At 31.4% G+C, this 23,494-nt stretch overlaps 1 protein-coding gene across 1 annotated transcript in view; it reads left to right on the top strand.

Annotated features, from left to right (window-relative positions):
- The window catches only part of LOC132946186 (uncharacterized), a 115,605-nt gene that overhangs the window by 22,905 nt on the left and 69,206 nt on the right, over positions 1–23,494 (top strand). The window contains exon 2 of the mRNA XM_061016050.1: positions 330–434. Within this exon, the coding sequence (XP_060872033.1) occupies positions 330–434 (105 nt within the window). The remainder of the gene's footprint in view (positions 1–329; positions 435–23,494) is intronic.

The following is a 23,494-nucleotide window of genomic DNA, read 5'->3' as shown; positions in this document are numbered from 1 at the left end:
GTAACTGGTTTATGTACCTATATATAATATACTCTCTCATCTGTATATAATATACATCGTGCTCTATAATGTACAGCAGCGCACACGTATATATTGATTTCCTATATTTAAAGTCCAAGAAGTCCATGTGGTTTAAATTATAATATATTATATAGGTAGGTATATCAGAAAATATTTATCCCATTAAATCATGACGCGGTGCCTGTATCGTATTATTTGCACGCAGCGTACCTATATATAATAATACGCGTATTTTATTACGTTAATAAATATAATATTAGTATTAAATTAATTAGTAAAACTTATACAGTGTAATATTTGTGCTATAGGTGTTGAATTACTGCAGCAGACGTCGAACATACCGTGGAAAATATTTAACCGCAACCATGTTAAAATACTTTGCTGCCGGTTTACTCTGGTTTTCAGCGATATCGGTGAGAAACTTTACTAACCACCTGTATATATTGGTTTAATATTATATGATTACTCTACTTGGTTTATAGGTATTCGTTATAATTTATTATGGTATATTTTTCATACTCCAATATACATAGTTTATCCCTAATATATAAACATGAGTGATTTTCGTATTTCCTATATTTACATCAACAATAGGTAACACGCGCAGAAATAAATAAATAAATTGTCTATATACAGTGTGATCAATGATCATGATTCATGGTTTAAGGTAACTTCGGTCAGATGACCTTGAATATGATTCAAGGATTTTTAACTCTGGAAATAAAAACTACAAGTAATTTTGAAAAATTTAAAATATGTACTAATAATGTTATATTAAGTCTTATATGTATATAGTAAAGGACCCCGAATAAGAAAACCAAAATTTAGTCTTCCATATCTGCAGGTTTAACTAAATTTCGATCGGAACTGGAACTCATCACATAGTGTGCAGAAGTGTGTTTCACTTCTTTATTCACAATAATAGATACAGAATTACAGCAGAATTACAGCCTGTAACGGGCCAATAAAGCTATGTGAAAGAAACAGTTGACTGCTCTATCGAGGAACAAGTTAAATATCTATTATTATTTATTACACATTATGATTTTGAAACTTAGGTTTAGTTTAGTCTTAGGTTTTAGATTCCGAGCAGAGCGATGAATGTATTGATTTTACAATGATGTGCGTTTTTTTTTTAGTATTTTGTAATTTTGTAATTTTTACTGAAATTTTCAGTTTTCAATTTTTTTACACATAAAATATTAAATTTTCAAGTACATTGATGAGTTTATAATATAATATATAATATTATGAAGATTCTGGAGGGGGATTTATCCCCCTCAATTACGCCCCTGATTTATAATACCTATATATCATGGTCGGTAGTTCCAGAAAAGGATTCCCTAGGAATTTTAGGGACGCAGTATCGGCTATGATATTTCTTCCATTTACAGATATCTCCCATAATCCTGCAGTATAGGTTACCGGAATACGATAAACGTTGTCGAAATCATGTAAATGAAAACCCAACTATCGTTTATACCCGCGGCGCGCGCGCGTCCTGTAAAAAACGAACGTGTCCATCCATCCGTGTAATAATAATAATAATAATAATAATAATGATTTACGCGCGCGTATGGATTGCCGGTCATCCACACTCAACACCGTTTATCGCCGCCCCCGTCCGTTCGAATCGGTAAACAACATTTTAGTTCGCAGCCGTATAGTGTGTCTCGCCGTATATTATTATTATCTTGTATGTGTAAAATATAATGTGTGTGCGTGTGTGTGTAAAAACTGCGTCGTGAAAAAAATTATTAAATAAAAAAAAACAAAACACGTACCCATAGTATATTATATGATAATATATATATAAGTAAGACCGCGGAACTCGATAGCCAGAACTGTGACTTTATTATTTTTATTTTTTTCCGTCCGTCCTGTACCACCAAGTGAATATTATGAACGTGTGTGTAAAATATATTATATACGTCACGAGACTCACATACAGCAGGTATACACAATCGAAACGATTCACGCGACGACTATAATAATAATATAATATACGACCTGCGTATATGCCAATGTCCCGAAATCGACACTGACGACCGCAACATCCATAGTTTTCTAATTCATTACACAGTGAAATTAATCCGACGACGACGATAATATAATTACACATTAGAGGTGTATACAGCGACGGGTATATATAAAAAAAAAAATAACAAACGCACGCAATGGAATGTCCCGCAACCCGGCCATTGGCCAGTCTTGTTGTAAGGTTAGGTCGTATTATATTTATTTATATATTATATATAATATGTAGGTATAAATATTATATTAACCTGCTTACGAGACACATTCTTCTGCAGTTTAATATCTGTGCGGACGAAGAACCGAAGACAACACCGTGTGGAGGTAACCGTTCACCTATATGGAATCATATTATATTATACATACCTACGATGTTTTAGCCAAGTCTATATAGACCGGTTCGCATGAGCGCATGCACTACTACGTTCGCATATACATAATATATATAGTTTTCACGCGCCAGGTGCATGGAGAGTTTCAAGTGCAGCGCGTTGCACTGAAAATGCACTCGACAATATTACGTCTATTTTATAGGTTCTGAGCGCTATTGATTTTACAATGATTTTTTTTTTTTTATTTTTGTATCCGTAAACACATTTTCTAATAGACAAAAATATGCTCCAATCATCGACTTCGAGGGTGGTCTCTGGTAGCAAATTGGATCTAGTTTGTACTTTATTAGTGGGTCAAAAGAATAGAAATTGCACAGTACTTTTGAAAATAATCAGAAAAGACATAAAAAAACAATACCTATAGGTATATATGCACATATTTTATTAAAATGTTATTATTATCATTAAAATAATTGTTTGATAACCATGATTAACCATAAAGTTAGATCGTCTCCGCTCCGAATCGTTATTTTATACTCACAGTGACAGGAGACATTAGAAGTATATCATGTTAAATTCAAATTGAACACATCTAATACAGTGACCATATCAATGACGATGTTCACTTGACACCTAACCTAACCTACTTGTTTTATTTTATTTAATAAAACCAACGCCGCGTGATGTTCGGTTTTTTATAAATAGTTAACATAGAAAAATATGATAAATAACTAGTATACCTAGTGAAAACTAATAGTATAAGATAATATTTACTATAGGTAGGTAGTTAACATTTAAACATTAAAAAAGAGAAAATTCCCGGTGTCCTTTTTGACATTACCAGAACGACTGTCGGCTATAATTAATTAATTCATTTGTATACAATGGTCGGTAAATATTTTAGAAATTTTCACTTGACATATTGTATAGACTATAGACTAGTACCTACACCTATGTAAAATATTCAATTTAATATTTTGATAGTTTAATGCCCCTGCTATAACCGGTCAAAATAGAGTTAAATAGATAGAGTATTAAAGCTTCCATAGTGAATTGCTATCGCTATTAATCAATAATATTGATAGCTATAAAAATCGTTATAAATTGTTATAAAATGTTTGAAAAACTTCCAGGTTCACGTGCCTCACCAAAATTGCGTAGGTACTTGGTAACTTGAAGGTATTGGAAAAATGTGGCCTGGACGAACAAAATTTCCCGGCCTTACATTTTTTTTCACTGGGTATGGTTTTGAATTTTTAATTAATTTATGATGTGTGGAAAGTTGAAGTTCAGTAGCCTGCAACAAAGCAAACTAGACATATTCCAAAAATTCGAAAAATCATTTTTTCGCATTTATTAGCAGTGTAAATTAATGCTCATTGTATAATACATGGTCCTTGGAAGTATATACTTAGAAATATTTCTAACATCAAACGATATTTTAATTGAACTGTATATCTTAATGTTTTTTAGACTATATTTTGGTTTTAAAATATAATAATATAATCAACGGTAAAACGACTTGGGTACCTATATTATAGTTTGTGTGGAATGAGTTGCTGCAAAGTGCTGCAGGTGCTGTGTGCCTCAATTACTATATAATATTATAATATTATGTACCTAGGTATAATATATACCGTCGAGTATAATATATACATAAATAATAATATTCTATACTCAATGTTAATAGGTTGTATAGGTAACGACAAAATATAAACGAGCGCAAATATTGATGCGATGGGCAGCGCGCGCGGGTCAGCTGGAGCGCTATCGAATGTCACTGTTGCGATAACCGCACGTATATGCAAATTATTACATATTATTATTATTATTATTATTGTACGGTTTAAGAGCCGTTCCGTTTCAGGATAATGTATTTTGTGTGTGCGCGCACACGGACGTTCGTAATTCGCGTGTTTTTAATTGGAAAACGATACGTTTAAATGTCACATTGTCATTATCATATTATTATAACAACATCGGTCCACGACCGTGCAGTGTACATATTTTATGTACGCACGCACGCACAGTATATATTAAAATGTAAAATATTATAATTCGACGGTTTTTTCGTTGGAAATGGCGATGTTGCTATATAGATGCAATAATTTGAAAAATTGGGGTTTTTTTCCTTGCATCATCGTAACCCCCAAAAAATTAGGAGCTTATTAAAATAAGTTCTATATATAAATAAAATATATGGATTACATCCAAACCGAGTAGATGAAAAAACGTCAATAATTTCGCTCCGATATTTTGTATGTACAATTTTGGTGCACGTACCTATATAAATTCCGCCCAAACTGTATGAATTCAATTCAGTAAAACAGATCGTATAATAAAATGTTATAAAACATGTACCTACACATTTAAGAATTAAATATTGTTCGAGTAAATGCACCAAATATATCAACGCGCCAACGATTATCGGCAACTATAAAAAAAAGTGTAGGTACCACATATATAGTATAGGTACATGTAGGTATATTTACTATTACTAATTTTATTAGGTATTAAGTATTAGTAAAATAATATAATGTTATATAGTTATTTTTGTAAAACTGTAATTTAAAAATTAAAATACTAGGTACCTACCTACTCAAAATAAAATAAATGTACTTACTTGAAGTAAAACAGGTCAATATTTTCGTCACACCTCTTCCGTGCCTGGTTGTACCTTTACCTAGGTACTGGCTAGTAGAATAATGTTGCACTAATTCAATTACGTTTAAATGTAAAATGCTAAATTTTTCATAACGTTGTAATTGTGAATAACGTTATAAACACATAAATTAAATAACGTTTATACTCGTAAGAAGTCGAATAACGTTTAAATTTGAAATAGGTTTAACACATAAGTTGAATAACGTTTAAATTTGTAAAACGTTTAAACGAATAAGTTGATTAACGTTTAAACACATACATTATTTAATAACGTTTAAATTCTTTATTACGTTAAACAGTCATTCGATCATAACGTTTAATATTCATAATATTATAACGGTATAATTGGTATTATTTGTTTTTGATTTAAGCCCTGATATCGATTATCATAAAATCCTCGGGCAGGATAAAAAACTTATGTTTTCAGTATAATTTTTGGTACCTATAGTACAAACGATAAAAAAAAAAAACGTTTATCGGGCGTTCTTTTGCCTAATTTTTTTCCAATTTTAGAACCGATTATATTAGCATATATATATAATATATATGGATATGCGCTGGTGGTGTAAAGTGGGCGTCGTCGACGGTGGCAACGGCTGCGGCTCGTCGATTGGCGCGCGTCGGGAAAACGCTAAACGTTGTCGCGGGGGAGTGATTGTACGCATCTTCGTAGCTATATATATATAATATATATATAGCCTATACACAAACCCATGTATTATAATATTTGTGTATACTATATTATTTAAGCCATAAAAGCACGGAAATGCGTTCATTTCTGCGTATACAAACGAATCAAGATATCAAATAATAATAATAATATTGGTATACCTAATACCTATACATAGTACGGTATACTACCAAAAATTCCGTGGTAAAAAAGTCCTAGGAAAAAAATTCCGAGTAAAAAAGTCCATGGTTAAAAAGTCCGAGGTCTAAAAAGTCCGCGGTGAAAAAGTCCGAATCATATAATTAGGTATAAAAAACTGCCAGTTGGTATTAATATAAATTGTAATTATATAAATTATAAAAGTGCAATAATTATGTACTTACTATATCATTATTTATTACCTATATATACAATATATCGAAAATAATATTAATTCAAAAAAATATACATAATACGTCACATAAAATATAATATGTTAAAAGAAAATTCTAATGTTTATCTAGGCCTTGTTCTGATATTATGGCCAACTTTTTCTAAAAATTCTTCAATGGTAATTGAATGATTATCTATTCTTTGGCATAAAGTAACTAGTCGGGACTGTGTTGAATTTTGTTTCTTTTTTACCGGCTCTCCCATGCTGTCGATAGCTACTTTCGCATTATCTGCTGCTACTTCTAATCTCATTTTAGTGTCCAAATAGTCGGATGACTGTGGCCAACTAAATGAATAAATCTGTTATTCCACGATTCGCATTCATTATTCGTTCGGTGGTCACCATTAATCGTTGTTTTATGTACATTCCAAGTATTCGAGGAAAAAGTGGACTTATTTTTTTTAATTTGAATTTGGTACCAACCCCTACTTTTCTAACTGGTCCATTTACGTAGGTTGCGTGAAAATAGTTTAAAAGATCTTCTCCTTCAGGAGAAACAATTGTTTTAAGGTAAGCCAATTATATTAATACTAAATGGAAGTTTGATTGTGCATCACATCGCGTATTTTTCTTTTACCTAATATTATATGTACCGGACTTTTTCACCTCGGACTTTTTCACCACGGACTTTTTAGACCTCGGACTTTTTAACCACGGACTTTTTCACTCGGACTTTTTTTCCTAGGACTTTTTTACCACGGACTTTTTTACCGCGATTCACATAGTACATACTATAGCATATATAACACTGCGTCAAAGGTTAGGATAGGCTAACTATAGTTAAAAAGTTTAAAAAAAAATTGTATTATTTGTCTTTAACTTTTCAGCGACTAGTTAGTATTGAGTATCCAAATTATAACAACATCGCTTTTTCCAGTTAATTTGAAAAATATTGCATTATTTATAAGTTTAAATCATGGTAGAACGTATCTATAACCGTAGTTGAGACTACTATAGGTACCATCACGGCATCACGTGCTGTGTACATTGATTTTAAATTTAAAAAAAAATATATTTATTTGGTTATTTTTTTTAATATTTAATTTAACACGTCTATAATGTGTGATTGCCTGTACCACTGCAGCCGTATAGTGTGTAATAATAAGGAATACCTAGTACTTATAGGTACTTACCTAAAGAATACTTTTTTAACAACGCGATTAGTTATTATTTATAAAATCGAAAATACACAATCATTACAGGTGAGTAATTGAATAGTATATTGTGTGGCAAGGGCGGGAAATTAGCTATTTCAGTCGAGGGAGCATTTCAACCAAGAAATTGCCTTCCCGCACGAGCCACGCATACTATTTTTTGTCACGCCTCAGCGTCCGTCGATCACGGCAAAGGTAATGCAGCAAGCAACATCAATGCAACAACCAGACTATTTTACAAAAACAATATATTTTCTTGAAAGAAACAATTTAGTTTTATTTATTTTAAGCGTCACGCATGAAGGTTATATGCACTATGCAGGGATCTATGCAACAATCACATTATTCTACGAAAACAATTTCATGAAGTAAAAATGTTTATGCGTCATGCAAGGAAGTTATAATATGAATATCTTTACAATATAATTACGATGTAGTCAAAAGTTTATGTTAAAGCAATTTATGATTAACTTTTTAACTTTTATTGTAAATTTCTAATAAAATATAGAAAATGTAGATGTCTCCGGTATGAAACGTGTAGTTATACAGGCTAAATATGAAAACTATCTATATATTGACTCTTAACATAATTCTTATAATAATTGTCCCGAATTCCAATATATTGTACTTCCACGGAGTGCACAGAAAAAGTGAAGTATTGTTGCACATGCTTAAGATCTAAGAGTTAAACATTGTAAGGTATAGGAATTTATAACCCTGCAATAGTTCGGTATCTTTTTCTGCAAATAGAATTAGAAAATATGTTTAGGGCACTGATATTCTAACATAACTATAACTGAGTTATACACTACCCGGTTTTCGCGGAAACACGATATATACTAACGTGCAAAAAAATGTTGGGAGCTATTATGAGCCCTTTCCCCACCCCACTAAAACACCACAAATGAGCAAGACTCGATATGCGTTTGTCTCGACGTTTCCGCAAACGGACTGCCGGACGACCGATAACGAGGATGTCTGCTAAGGTTCAACATAATATTATAATATATTATTATATTTATTATAATGAGTCGTTACACTGCCGTCGTTAACAAGGTGCGCAGCAATGCACGCAAAGCGGTCGAAATGTTACACCGTCGTCGTCGTAGTCTGTCGATATATAATGTTAAACCCGTCACCCGCCTCTATATATATATATATATTATATCCATACGAAAAGTGATTATTATAACATATACATATGATATATTAACACATACAAACACACACGCAGGACGACGTTCAGATATAGAGGAACTGGAGGAGGCCCGTTCGGGAGCTCGTTGTCCGACTAATCGGTTTGGACAGAACCGAAGATCGGATTGCACACCTACACACACACACACGTCACACCTATGCTCACACACACACACACACACACATACGATCGCCTTGGGTGGTCTGTGCGACGAGGACCGCGTGTGTGACATCCACTAAGTCGCTAAACAACACGGGCTGATCCCCATTGATCCCGGCCAGGACCTGAAGGGCGGGGGGGGGGGGGGATGCTGCGGGAATACAACGTGTCTCGGCCGCGACATTACTTACGATGCAGTGTAGTACTACGGTACGACATCGCCGTCAGTGGCAATGCCGATATATAGTATTATAAATGTGGCGATCGTATATTCGAGTACTATATTATATCTATACAATACAGGTGCCTCCTACATGTATAGTATATACATAATACATATACATAATAGTTGTGCAGGTGGATTTACTGAATATTCATCGATGATGATAATAATATAATATAATATTATGTTATTTGTACAATATTATACTAAAAGCTTGGGTTACCGTCAGCGTCATTATATCTTTATCTTTCCGCACGACGAACGACTGCAGCGTATGAATAGTAGTGTTACGGCGTGGCGACGAGACGTTAACATAATATAAATGTGTTTAATATTTTAGATCTCGCGTGACTACGCACTCTGAACGTAGTGAGCTCTCATTCCGATTTTTTAAAACACAATTATTATACGATTCTCTGTTTATGCGCGTGACTGTGTCATCGTTGAGGCTTGCTGCGACTCCTGCAAGAGCCGCTCTCTGTCGGCGCTGCTCATTAACAGCAAATAAAACAAAATATGAGGAGTAACCTTAGGGGTGGGGGGGTGGGGGGAGGGTAAATGGAGCAGTTACTCCTGACTTGGTATAGTAGAAAGATATCGTTTTGCCCCCCCCCCCTGCAGTTTTAAAAATCAATTCATCAAATATTACAAGTTACAACGCATTTAGGTTTGAGAGTATATTCATCCCCAAATTTTCACGACGCCGTAAGACTTGGCAGGATGAATCAGTTATTTGCAGAGAAACATTTTTTTTTAAGACAGTTGTTTAAACCGAGAAGATGTTTGTGAGTTATGGAGTTTGTAAGTTGTAATTCAAGGGATATTAGATCATTGATTGCTGGAGGACCAACTTTGGGGCATGAGGCATAAGTGGGTGGAATGGTGATGAGTTATTTTAATTTTCCATAGGTCGGCTAGGTTTGTAAGATACAGATGTAGTTGTATGTTTTGTTTTGCCATATTAAATACTATTGTATTCAATTAAAAAAAATTGATAATTTTATAATAATATTTTTAAAACTGAAAACAAATATTTAACTTCGGCCAATTGATATAAAAATGTATTCTTCTCTTTTTATTCACCGTTTCATATTTTTAATAGTGTGTTTGTGCAAGATTCTGTTGAAAGTATTACGTTTAAATTGCGATGAGCCACAATCGTCAGCAAGTATAATATTAATATTCAATAGTACCTGTCTGAATTCCTATTAATACCTACGAATAGGTATTCATCTGAATCATTAATCAGACCCAGCGCATATTAAATTGCATAGAATATATAATATAATGTTTAAACGTGTTTATACAATTATTGCGTCTGTGCGTATACCGCGATGATTTACCAACAATAACTCTAATTGGCATCTCCACAATAATATAGTGTACCATTATATTGTGTATTCGTATGCCTACACAAAATTATGATTATTGACTATTGTATTAATTCTAAGCGATTGCGGTTTTCGAATACCTTGCGCGTACCTATCTATAATAATATTATTCTCAGCACACGAGCATATAGGTTTTCGCATTATATTACTACACTTTCTCAATAAAGTGGGGGTCACAGTTTACTAAATGCTATAATGATAATATAATATAGGTACGCGTATTACTACCGAAACTTTCACACCAACTCTACAATATTCGTTTAACAGTTTATTCTTCCGTATTATTACATATTTATGAAAAGTATACAGCAAACAAAAACACGATGAGTGCCACCAAAAATAAACCTTCGTTATTGTTTATGCGTATCTAATAATTACCATATAATAAAATATTATTTTTCGTAAAACAATTAAATCTCTATTATCTTAAATGTTTACACACATACGCGCGCATAATTTATCAGGTAGTTCAAATAAATTAGATTTGAGTAGATAATTTGGATTATGTACGTCTAACTCAGATTAAACGGGTAATTAATTTTAGTTATTTAAAGTTCAAGTCTACAGCTGTAGATAAAGAGTAAAAAGTGGGCTACCGAATATAAAAATAGAGATAACACGTTATTTTTCCTTTCCCTACTCCCTAATTACCCAATCAGTCTACTCTACACGAGGACCACATGTTAATAATAATTTATTCACGTCTTCGTTAAGATCTGTTAAAAATATGTATTTAAATTTTACTGAATAAATTAAAATGCCTATAATGAGAAAATTGTAACGCAGTTTAATTTGAATTGTAATCGTTAGAAAATACTTAACAAGCAATGTGTTTATTTTGAACCCAAACGAATTAAAAAACTGTTATGGACCCCTGAATTTTATTAATTATTTTTTCAACAATTAGTGTAAAATATTTGAATATTTTAGCTACTAGTATATTATCGTTAAATATTCTGCAGATTTAGTTGGTAAATGAAACTTTGTAATTTAAATGTATATGTTTATGATAATTTATTTTAATCATACACTTGATCATAATTACAATAATAAATAATAAAAATCCATACAGCGTAAAAAGAATTCTACTTTGTAAAACGATTTTAATTATTCTACAATATGATTTAAACAAAATAAAAATACTCTGTTCTTGAAGTATACAAAACATTGATTCGTTTACACACAACATTTCTTAACATTTTCAAGTCTTCGCAGTGCAATGAAGCTATTGTCAGTGTCTACTTACAATAATTAGCCTCTTCTTCATGTTTAACGTTGTTCTACTCAACTTTTGTATTGATTGGGCCCTGTACATTATTTTGTTACGTTATAGGTGGGCCGAAACTAATACATTTCGTAATTAATGTGCCAAGTTGTCGGAGATGAGCGATTCAAAAAAATTTAAATAAATGTATAATACTATGTGATTTATTGTACTTATAAGAATCATTTTATAATCGAATATATTTTTTATGCATGTGAAATTTTTGATTTTATTTTATTTTTTCCTTAGGTCGAGTATACGCAATCTAATTCTAACGCATTATTATAATAATATATACTTATAACTAAAATGAGATTCATAAACGAGATTGAGAGTTTGGCTTAAGAAAGGAAAAAGTATAAGGTTAGGTTAGGTTAAGCATTGCTTAAGTTATCATCACAATTTTTTAATTTTTTAAATTAAGAAAACTAGCTTAAGCAATATTTATTTTTAAGCATCAAATATGAATACAGCCCTAACAATATTTAAAAAATCGTTACTTACCACAACACGTCAGTCAACAGGACAGGACTAAGTAAGAACTAACTATACCTATAGTTAGTTCTGTAGTAGCTGTATAGTAACTATTAACTAATAACTGCAACTTGTAAATTGGAAACTGACAAACTGTATATAGGTAGTAACTGTAAGAAGACAACTAGTAAGTTGCAAACTGTATAAGTAGGTAGTACCTTACGAGTAACGGCCAACTGTAACTAAGATGTTGTAACACCAACGACCGACTGCAGAAGACATCAAAACAATACAGTAATAAACGATAGTAGGTATGATAATATGACGATATTTGAATTAATAAATAATATTTATACATTTTACTATACTATTTATTATTTTACCTACTTACTAAGGGAAAACCCAATGGGCAACAGGTATAAATAATAATAAAACTGGCATTATTGCCATAGGTTGGGGTTTTTTTCTAAAAATCTATTTTCATTATAAACTTATAGCTCGATAAAATTATTTTTTTGAATTTAAAATAAATATTATTAAGTTCACAAACTCAAATTATTTAATTAAATACAATTTTACTTGAACTAATAAAAACAAATAATTATTTTATTATATTTATACAAATAAGTAACAGTATAGGTTTTATTGAATTAATTTATCATTGTTGATTTAATAAATTTAAAATACTTAATTCCATACAATTTTAATTAATTTAATCAAAATATCATTGAATGAATAATAATTTGATTGAAATTATGAAAAATCATTGGTTGATAATTAATAAAATACATTTGTTGATTTGTATACTATTTTTTCGTTCAGTGATACGGAGTCCACCTGCTCACGGTTTAGTATAAGTTACAAAAACATTACTTGGCATTAATCTAAAAAACGGTATTAGACGTATATATTTAGACGAGTATAGTAATTAAAAAATATACCTAACCAAATAGGTAATATTATGATGTAGGTACATTTGCGATTTACCTATTTTATTTTTGCATACGACCCCTTTTAGCGATATTTTCATTCCGACACCCATTATTATGAAAACAATAAGATACCCTTGACCTACAGAGTACCTACACATCATCACAACTTGTAGATTACCAGTCTATATTGACTATATAGGGAAATGCAGTATTTTAAACGTCTAGATTTAAAATGAATATAATTTACTTAAAGGTTTTCTGATCAGCAGAGATCATTTTTGTGCTCGACCATATAATAATATCTAACTATCGTAGATTATGTATATTATATGTACACCTAACCTATAGGCGGCTATAATAGCCAAATGATCGAAAACTACGGATTTCGCATTTTCGTGATATTATCTTCAATCAGTTAAGTATTACATTTATATTTATATAATCTGAAACAATTGATATCAATTGCCACAAATTAAAAAATTTAAATTTCTTTTTTTTTTCAGATAACACATTTTTAGGTTGTTCAAAAGTCAAAAGTTTTGTGTAGTAGCATGCATGTCTGCAGTTTATATATATTGGACGTTAAATATAGATTGTAGCACTTAAAAAATGAACTGGTTTTTAATTTTTTTTAATAAACCGTACAGTAGGTACACGAACATTTAGTAATGTAACTACTCTTAATTATAACCCTAACCACTTGTTTATAATGGTTTTATTTTTTTACAGATTGATTATATAATTAGTTTTACACAAAAACTAAAGTGCCGCCAAATGTACGTAGGCTACCAGCCAAATGCTATCAGCCAATATATAACATGGAAAAGGAAAAACGACAAATCATAATATTATAAAATAGAGTTGTAATTTACAGTAGGTAGTATAATGTACCTACTACTGCAGAATTACCTATATACTTAATACTTATACTATTTCCTCTGAATAAATCTGCACCAATGTAATTTAAAACTAATAATTTTACCTATACACATCATAGGTACATACTACACGCTACTATATGATACAATATTATGTAACATGCACCTACTTAAAAATTGTAATAATGCATGTTTTTAATAGATCCCATTATAGCCGGGCTAGGCCCTCGTTCTTATACAATATATTGTTATATTAAGAGTTACGAAGGTATTTACTATAATTGTATTGTAATAATATACTTATTTACGTCTATACCTATACTATGGTTATTTGTTATTCAACTTATTATGAATTTAGACGTCATACGTTATTATTTTATTACTTCATTGTAGCTCAGATATAGTATTCATCACTACACAATATGTCAATATACTTACCATCTAATCGATAATGAATATAATATTATAATAAGTGTAATAAATAATAATGCCTTTTAAATTATAATGTATAATACTCTGTAAAAGCGACGAGTTAGTATATATAGGCGTAATTTTTATCGTCGTATAAAAATTAATTGCAAATAACTGAACAATTTAATATATTTCATAACATTGAGGATTGAGCGGCGCATACACGAACACAATATTATATTAATAGTTAAGGTACCCACGAATATTAAGGGTATCAAGATTTTAAATTGTATTAGACATTGGACAATATAATATTATAACATAAAAGAACTAAATAATATCAACAATTTGTATTGTACGGTTTTTGTCGCAACTATTAATAGTCTAATATAATAATAATATATTCTATACATTTTAATATTTTATTTTAACTAGGTACGCATGTGTTAATTGAAACTTTCACTACGTTAATAATATTTTTACGAATTATTTTACGATATTTTATCCCAAGTGTTGTGGTACCCATAACTACTATGATGCCATATTGTCATGTAGATAATTTATATTAATATTATATATATATGTATATACAAGTATATGATATACATGGTAAATTATCTCTATAAATATATAATTGATATCATTGCAGTGTTGCACCACTGATTCGGTCGGTCTCGTATACAATTTTACTATCTATTGTATAAAATAAAACATAAACAGTATCGTAGCGTTTGTATGCTTATAACATATATAAATATAATATAACATATTATACCTATTATAATCTATTAAATAAAAAAATCGTTAAAAATATAATATATAGTTCTGTTGAATTAACACGACACAATAGTATCAAATTGATACATTAGTAGTTGTATTCAAGATACATTTAAAACTATTTTCACCTACATATGATATATCATTTATATAGCTACCAATATAAACGAGTATCCATAATATTATAATATGATACACACATGCGTTGAATTTAAATCCCACATGACATAATTCTGCATGATTTAAAATTATTATCTTATTAGTACCTATGGGCTATAATATTTTACAAATTATTATAACAACACATTTAAAATCATAATAGGTAATACACAAACTTGAAACTATTAATTTAAGTGTTTACCTATATTATATTAGGTTTACAGGATGACTCTACGTGCACGCTCACTTAACTTTTATCTATACTTCTGTAGTATATAATACCCAGGAATTTATTGAAATTCTGTTGCGTTGATGGAATTTTTAAGTGCACTTGAAGTCCATATTTTTAAACACTTAGATTTGTATGCAAGTAGTGTATTGCGATTCAACTTATAATTTTTTACAAATAAAAACGACCCTTTTATACTGTAAACAGATATGATTTTATTTTTATTTAATTTCCTGCCTATTTATTAGAATTTTAAGTCTTTTATCGTGGTCTATTATTATTATTATTATTATTATTATCTTGAGTTAACTCAGATGCTCCTAGTTCAAAAAAATGATTGCATAACATTTTAGGAACAGTAAAATGGAGTGGGTTTCATTTGAAAAACCGTTTGAATCATCACATAAGTACAGAACGCTTCTTAAATATGACATAAAAAATCTAATTTACCTATTTAATAATAGGTACAATTTTTATAGGCATATCGTAAAAAATTCTAAAATATCAAAATTTCAACAAATGCATAGATATTTAATATAATATAACATAACGAATAAAATAAAAGGGAGCCACGAGGGTCTCAATGTACCTATAATAACCTATAATATCACTCTATATATAGCCTTTATTTATATACACTGAACCACTACAAGACGGAAATAATGTTGTTGCTATACGTCGAGTACTAAGAAAACTTCGTAAAATTCAAAACGTAATATATATAGGTATACGCCTTTTCTACAAGCAATATAGGCGCACTCATAGTTTTATTGTTTATCATGAATTGTACACAATATAATAATATATCATAATATACATTATACATACATATTATTATTATTATGCGTGCCACACCGATCCGTCGAAAGCGTCGAGTGCTACAGCAGAGTAGCATGTTATAACGTACATTATAATATAGTATAACATGTCCATTCCCCCGCTGAGCTAATTTTTTTAAGAGGGCCGTAAAGAAAGATAAAAATAAAAGAAAGCAACAGTCAGTTACACGAAACACGCCCCTCCTATTATATACTATATATATTATATTAGGGTGCACTGCTTTTTAAACCACGGAGGTATATATATAAACTCCCTCGCTTCACACCCCAAAAATAAATAGACTGCAGTAAGCTTTATTCTAATGTTCATGAACCCCTCCCCTTCCTATGTCTGAAAGAACAACACGATATATTATATACTTGTGGCAGTCTAATTATTATTACTCGATATACCATTATGCATATACGGACCGTATAGAATGCAATATTATACATACGACTTAATTAAGAGTATAATATACAAACACAATATGTGCTGCAGAGTGGGCCAACGTGTTTTCCCGTTTTCCCGTGTTCAGCTCATGAGAAAACACGGTGGACCACCCTGTAAATAGGTGTACGTATATTTTGTATTCACGATAAATAATAATATCAAATACGCACAAATCAGCGCGGTGCTGCAGTGCGGTGGCGCAAAGGGATGAAGAGCTGGTTTCCCCCTTATATTTCTATAATATTTATTAATATTTTGTGTTGACATATATTACAGCAGTACTCGTGATGTATATAAAGAAGGAAATCGTTTCCGGTACAGTCGGCGACCGTGTTTAAGTATATCATATATAGCTCTCTTGTAATATATGCTGTGCTATATGTTATGTATATATACAACCGAATCTCGAAAAAAAACGAAAAGACCGCGAAAAAATTATTTCGTACACATGCTGCGGTAATTAAATACCGTCTGGCTGGTTTCGTACGCGAGTAACAAATTAATTTATACGCTATAAAACGTAAGCCCTGTGTGTACGAAAAAAAAGACGCATGATTGAAATAAAAGTTTAATATAATACACTTTAATGGACTATCGTCATCGTCATCGTTCCTGCAACCCAACACTAAAACGCGGTCCGCTCGTATTTCGCATCGGTTCCAATTACAATATGATACACACGTACTATGTGTATAATAATATAATGCACCTATATGTGTGCAGCACGTCATGATAATATAATATTACAAGACGGTTTTCCGTACGCGTAACTCGCACCCCCGCCCCAGTGCGGCGTGAGATTTGTCCGCGTGCGCGTTTATAGATCTGCTGCAGTGCTGCAGGAAGAGACAGATACAATTATGGATAGAGAACATTTCGCAAACTGTTTGTGCCTATACGAAAATTTTATCGCCATAACATTATGAATAAAAGTTTACATTCCTGTCCAGATATAATAGCTAGTGCATTGTTAATCACAGTGCATAGGTGATAGGTATACAATTATATAAGTGCCTATACGCCCATCAGAAATAATTAACTTATAATACAACATATATTTTATAGATATAATAATTAATTATCTATGTTAATAGCGATCCACATCCAATTATATCGCACTCGCGATTCTAAAATTCGGTACATATATGATGTGCAAATCGGAGCCAATTTTCTAATTTTGCATTTCAAAGAGAGGTTTATACAGGGATTTTCTGTGGCTCACGAAAAACGAATATTTTTTTTGTTTGTATAGAGTTACTATCAAGACCATATCTGAATCAAATAAATAAAAATAAATATGGTGTGGAACGCAATCTCAGATATAATTCTAGATTTTAGCCTTTTTTTATGACAATATAATAAAATACATTATATATAAAAATATGGAAATATGTATAGAAATGTAAAAGATGTTATAGGAAAGATACAGATTATCACTTATCAGTTATCACTAATATAATTTTTCAACCTACCCAAAAAAATAAATAATTGACGGCGCCTTTTCGAGGGCACAGAATTTGGCACCCCGGGGAAATTGCTCCCCGTCGCCCCCCTAAATACGCCACTGATTTGGACGGTACTAATTTGATACAGGTATCTAAATTATTTACACGGGAACAAGTTGAAGTCTAGGGTATTAATGATACTAATTACTAAGTATTCTTAGGGTTAGACTGCACATATATAACTGTATAGAATTATTGGAATTTCAAGCGAGATTCAAATCGGTAGAACAGTTGCCCACTGCTAATCAAAGACTGCAGTATACTGTACTAAATGTTCACCTTTATACCTAAAAGTGATGTATTTTTATTAATTTTTATATGTAAAAATGCCGCCTCACACTGAAGCTAAGTCCGGCAAAATTATACAATACGCTAGTCATATACAGATTAATACTACATTCATCAAACATGTTTATTTTCCTTTGTTTTTGTCATCGTCAACGTGTGTCATATAACATTAGGTATAATGATTAATGTAAATAAATGTAGATAATATAGTTGCAAACATATTAAAGAATTGCTGGAGTTTGGAGATCAACTTCGAACTACAATCATCCGCGGTCGGCTGTTTGACCACCCTTGGATACACGCGCATAGAATAAAGTATAATAATATAGTTCAATATACGTTTGTAGGTACCCATATGGCTATATGTATATTGTTCAGTGTGTACCCATATTATATTGTAGAAACGACGTTTGTGCGTGGTTGCCGCGCCGCGGTCCCAAGTGCCATGGGAACGGTATAAAAATATATAGTAATATATAGGTAATATAGGTATACACTATGGTTATTAATCGCGGGCGATTGCTTCCATTAAAAACTTTTTTTTTTAATTTTTAAGTCACGTTAATCTCTCGGTCGGTGTACCACAACAATAATAATAATAATAATAATAACAACAGCAATAATGACCATCATGCAGCGACTATCTGTTGCGCGTGAAACCATCTCTCATATAGTCGCCGCCGCCGTTCGCATATAATTGTTTGTGTGTATAATATCATACGTATACTTTTATATATATACAATATACATACACAGGTCGCTTATAAAGACTTCTTCAATGCTTACACAAACGTGCGGCGACGACGGTAATCAATCTGCATTATACGTAAGTGTGTGTATCGCGCGAACGTTTCGGCGGCGGCCACAGCGATCGGCCTGGGTTTTTTTTTTTTTATTTGTATACAGGGTGCACACACGTATTATTGTTGTACTTATGTACGCCTCTATGCGTGTGTGTGTGTGAATATATATATATATGTCGAAAAAAATATCCAAAAGGTCATTGCGGCGTATGAAGTGTCATTACGCACAATAGGCCGCCACGTATCACGCGCACACTGCACAGGTGCTAATGATGATGTTTTATGATTGCGCGCGTATGTGTATAATATAATATATTATAAAAAACTATTATAGGTTATGTATTATTATTATATGTACGTACATAATAATATGTAAGGCTTGAGAGAGAGGTATACGATGGACACAGAGAGAGAGAGAGAGAGAGAGAGAGAGAGAGAGAGATAGACGATACTGCGGCAAGGCGTGAGTATAGGACGTCGGTTGCCGCACAATAGATCGCGTATTAAATCGAAATTTAATATAATTTATTCGATTACGCGTTATTATAATAATATAATATATAATATTGTGTGTATGTGTGTGTGTTTACGCATTGTTGCGCTGTTTCTACGATTTCACGCCGAAATATAGACGCGCTTCTTGCAGCATAAACGCCGCAGCCGAAACCCGTGATATTACCATGTTTGTGAACATTAGGCGCGTCATAAATTAGTCATAAAAACCGTTATCATTCAAAAGCCACTAAAGGTCAACATTTCATCGTATCGTTCCAGCCACCAATGACTCAATAATATAGGAAACTTCATGCATTAGCAGCTGAAGTATTCTATAAGGGCGATTCATCGAGCATATTATTATATATGATGCTGAAATCCACTTTTCCTTTAATAACGAATTTATTTAAATTCTGATTTTTAAATTTCTTAACAACGCACCTAAGGAGCATATTTTCAAATACTAATTACTTATTTTTTATGCCATTTATATTTAGGAGTGTCCTGTTGATACCAACTTCCTTTTTTTCGAATAAGAATAAGAATCACTGTTTTTTCTTAATACTAAATGCTTCTGACTTTTTTAAAGATTTTGAAGCATCTAAATCCAAATTCTATCAAGCTGTTTTTGAGTTGGGTATTTAACTTTGTGTGTTAAGGAAAATAGGGCGATAGTCATAGTTTTGGGAGATATGCGTGGAGTCTATAGGATAATTAAAATAGTAACAAATTAATATTTATTAATAAACATTTTATTATTCGTAAAAATTACGTACTAGATTTAATATCACATCTATTTTATATTTTTGTTAAGCTATTTCTAAGGACTATATTATCCTTAGGTGCAGTATATTATAGTTTTTAATAACATTTAAAAAATATCGTATGCTTAACATTTAACAATCCACAATAAAAATAGGTTGGTCCTCATTTGAAAATTGAAAAAAATAAGTTAATATCACCACACCCCACAGGATATTCTTTAATTAATAGTATAACAAATTTAACTTTTTTTAGATATTAGGGTTAAGTATACTTCCAGAATCAAGTATACTTAAATATTCCTTAAATAAAGGAATTGAATAAATCTATTATTATAATAAATTTAAAAAATGGGAGTTAGCATACTTGATTAGAAGTTGACAGAACTTTGCGGTAGAATGTAATATTCAAATATTGTAATCATTTTTTTGTAACATTTCGTGCATTTGAAAATCTTTTTTGTACGAGTCTAGGATGCGATACAACAATAATTATTTTTGCATAAGCAGCAGCGGCTTTCAATGCATATTTACATTTTTTTCCCATTTAAAGATATATAGGTCGGATACAACCATCAAACTTCTTTATTTCAAACGATAACCACCCCACTTTACTATAAATTGCTAAGCAGATGATTTTTTGAAAATTACGTTGATGTAGTCAAGTTTATGTTCGAACACGTAGTTTTAAAGTCATTGAACTTTATGAACTAAGGAAAATAGTCCATTAACATTCTAATATAATTATTGAAGACATATAAATATTTAAAAAAAATACCTGATGGCTTAGAAATAATTTATAGAAAAAACAGGATGGTTATAATATTAAAAAGTTATTTTTGACCCACAAATGTCATAAAAAAAATCCACAAGTATATTTCAAAATAAAGTTTGTATTATATACTATATAAGCACATAAAAATTCAAAAATCAGAATTGATATAAACTCATAGTTAAATGCTAGAAAATGGGCCGGATGAGGAGCATATTATAATATCGTGCTGTAGTTTGAAAAGGTCCATGGCATAGACATCGAACACCGAATAAATTCCAATCTATACATCGCTAATATAGTATACACATACATATTATATATTCTTAGTTCTTACTCTACGGTGTACCTATATATTGTGCTTATAAGATAATATAGGTGACTTATATAGTTGTGCATATTGCCTATACCGCAGCCTTCTTCGTTCCCTAACAATCGACGCGGAAAATTGTTCCCTCGAATTGGCGCGCGTGGATAATAAGCTATATATCTACTATTATAATAACGCATATAATGGCTCCGTGTGCTGCGGGGAAAATATTATACCTATACACGTGTAAACAACAAAAACTATACATAATAATATAGTAATACATATTATACATCTATGCACCGAAAACTGTCAAGTAAACCTTGAAATATTTAAGGTTGTCAATTTACAATGATTCGCACTGCAGCAACTGCGTACACATGTGTATAACGACAATGATAATAAATAATATACTATCTTTTGTTGAGTAATTCAACGCCGATAATATTATAATGTGTATATATAAATAATAAATATATATATATTCTATAGTGGTGTACAATAAACAATTAGCCTACAAATTGTGAAGGCAGTTGCGAAAATGACCTAGCCCGGGGATAATAATATAATATGCATGTTGTATAGGTATACCTGTGGGTATATGACTATGCTACGGCTGTTTTATTCTTTCGTAAAAACCCGTCAAGTACTTCCTCGAGTTAAATTAAATTATAAAAACATCGTAATATTATTATTTTTTTACTATACGCTAATCATGTAGGTACTATGTTATAACGATAATAGAAATACGATTTCGATTTCGTTTTCGAGCGTTTCGCCAGCAGGGTCGCTACGACACCGCATAGTAAAATTCGCCAATAACCGTAAAACGCGTTATCAAATCGCATACAAATAATATTATTATTATGTACGCCTATATTTATCGCACGCACGTTAATAGTTCGCGAGTAGGTCGTATCATCCCCAATAACATTAAAACCATTGTTGTTTTCACGAGGGGAACGTTTGAGAGATTGAAATGTTTGAAATTGAAATCGAATATTAGGTATTGTGTTTTTTTCAGTAGATAATAGCCGTGTGTATTTAATACGGGGCTGTACTCTTACGTCCTGCGGTCCGAATCGTCGTTTTTTTTAACAAAAGTATTCCCCTGTTGTAGCGTTGTCTCGAACTTAGGTCTTGGTCCAGTTTTAATCCCATCATCTCAATATTTTTATAAAATATTATTCTTTCGCCACATATATTACTGGAAAGTAGAAACACACCAAATCTCATCTTCCGTGTTTTATTATCATATAATATAAAGTAATATCGCAAAAGTACTATAATAGATACTTACCAAATTAATATGTTATGTCAATTTTTTCGATAACATTTAGGTATATTGATTTTAATTTCAGAATATTGTAGAAAAATTATATTTAGGTATTAGTACTTACTCAATAGTATAGGACTTCATTGGAGGGACTTGGAAGAGTTTGTGTAGTCCAATAATTCCACCCCTCTCCATGCAACTTGCGCCAACGCTCTTATAAAATTATTCATAGTTAAAATATAAACAATTATCATCAAGACATTAATGGTCTGCAGACGATATACTCGACAGCTTATATAATAAAATTATAGTGTCTTAGAATATTATACCTATACCTTCAAAAGAGTTGATGGGAACACTGCTATATAGTGAACATGTTATTATATGCATCACGACTTATACGACAGACGAAAACGATTTAAGGGTAATGCAGATGACGATCATAGACGTCGGTAGAATATTATATTATTTATATTTAGATAAATACCGCGGCCGGGCTCATCCGACGATCCAGTCTCGTGCACACGGTCGGGCGGTCGGCTGTTCGCGATGAGGGTAAATATTATATTATTATTATTATTCCTGTATGATATTATAATATAGAAAACG

This window comes from Metopolophium dirhodum, chromosome 6 (assembly GCF_019925205.1).
Source record: "Metopolophium dirhodum isolate CAU chromosome 6, ASM1992520v1, whole genome shotgun sequence".
Lineage (NCBI taxonomy): Eukaryota > Metazoa > Arthropoda > Insecta > Hemiptera > Aphididae > Metopolophium > Metopolophium dirhodum.
Note: the sequence above shows the minus strand (reverse complement) of the source record. Positions and strands in the feature narration are given on the sequence as shown.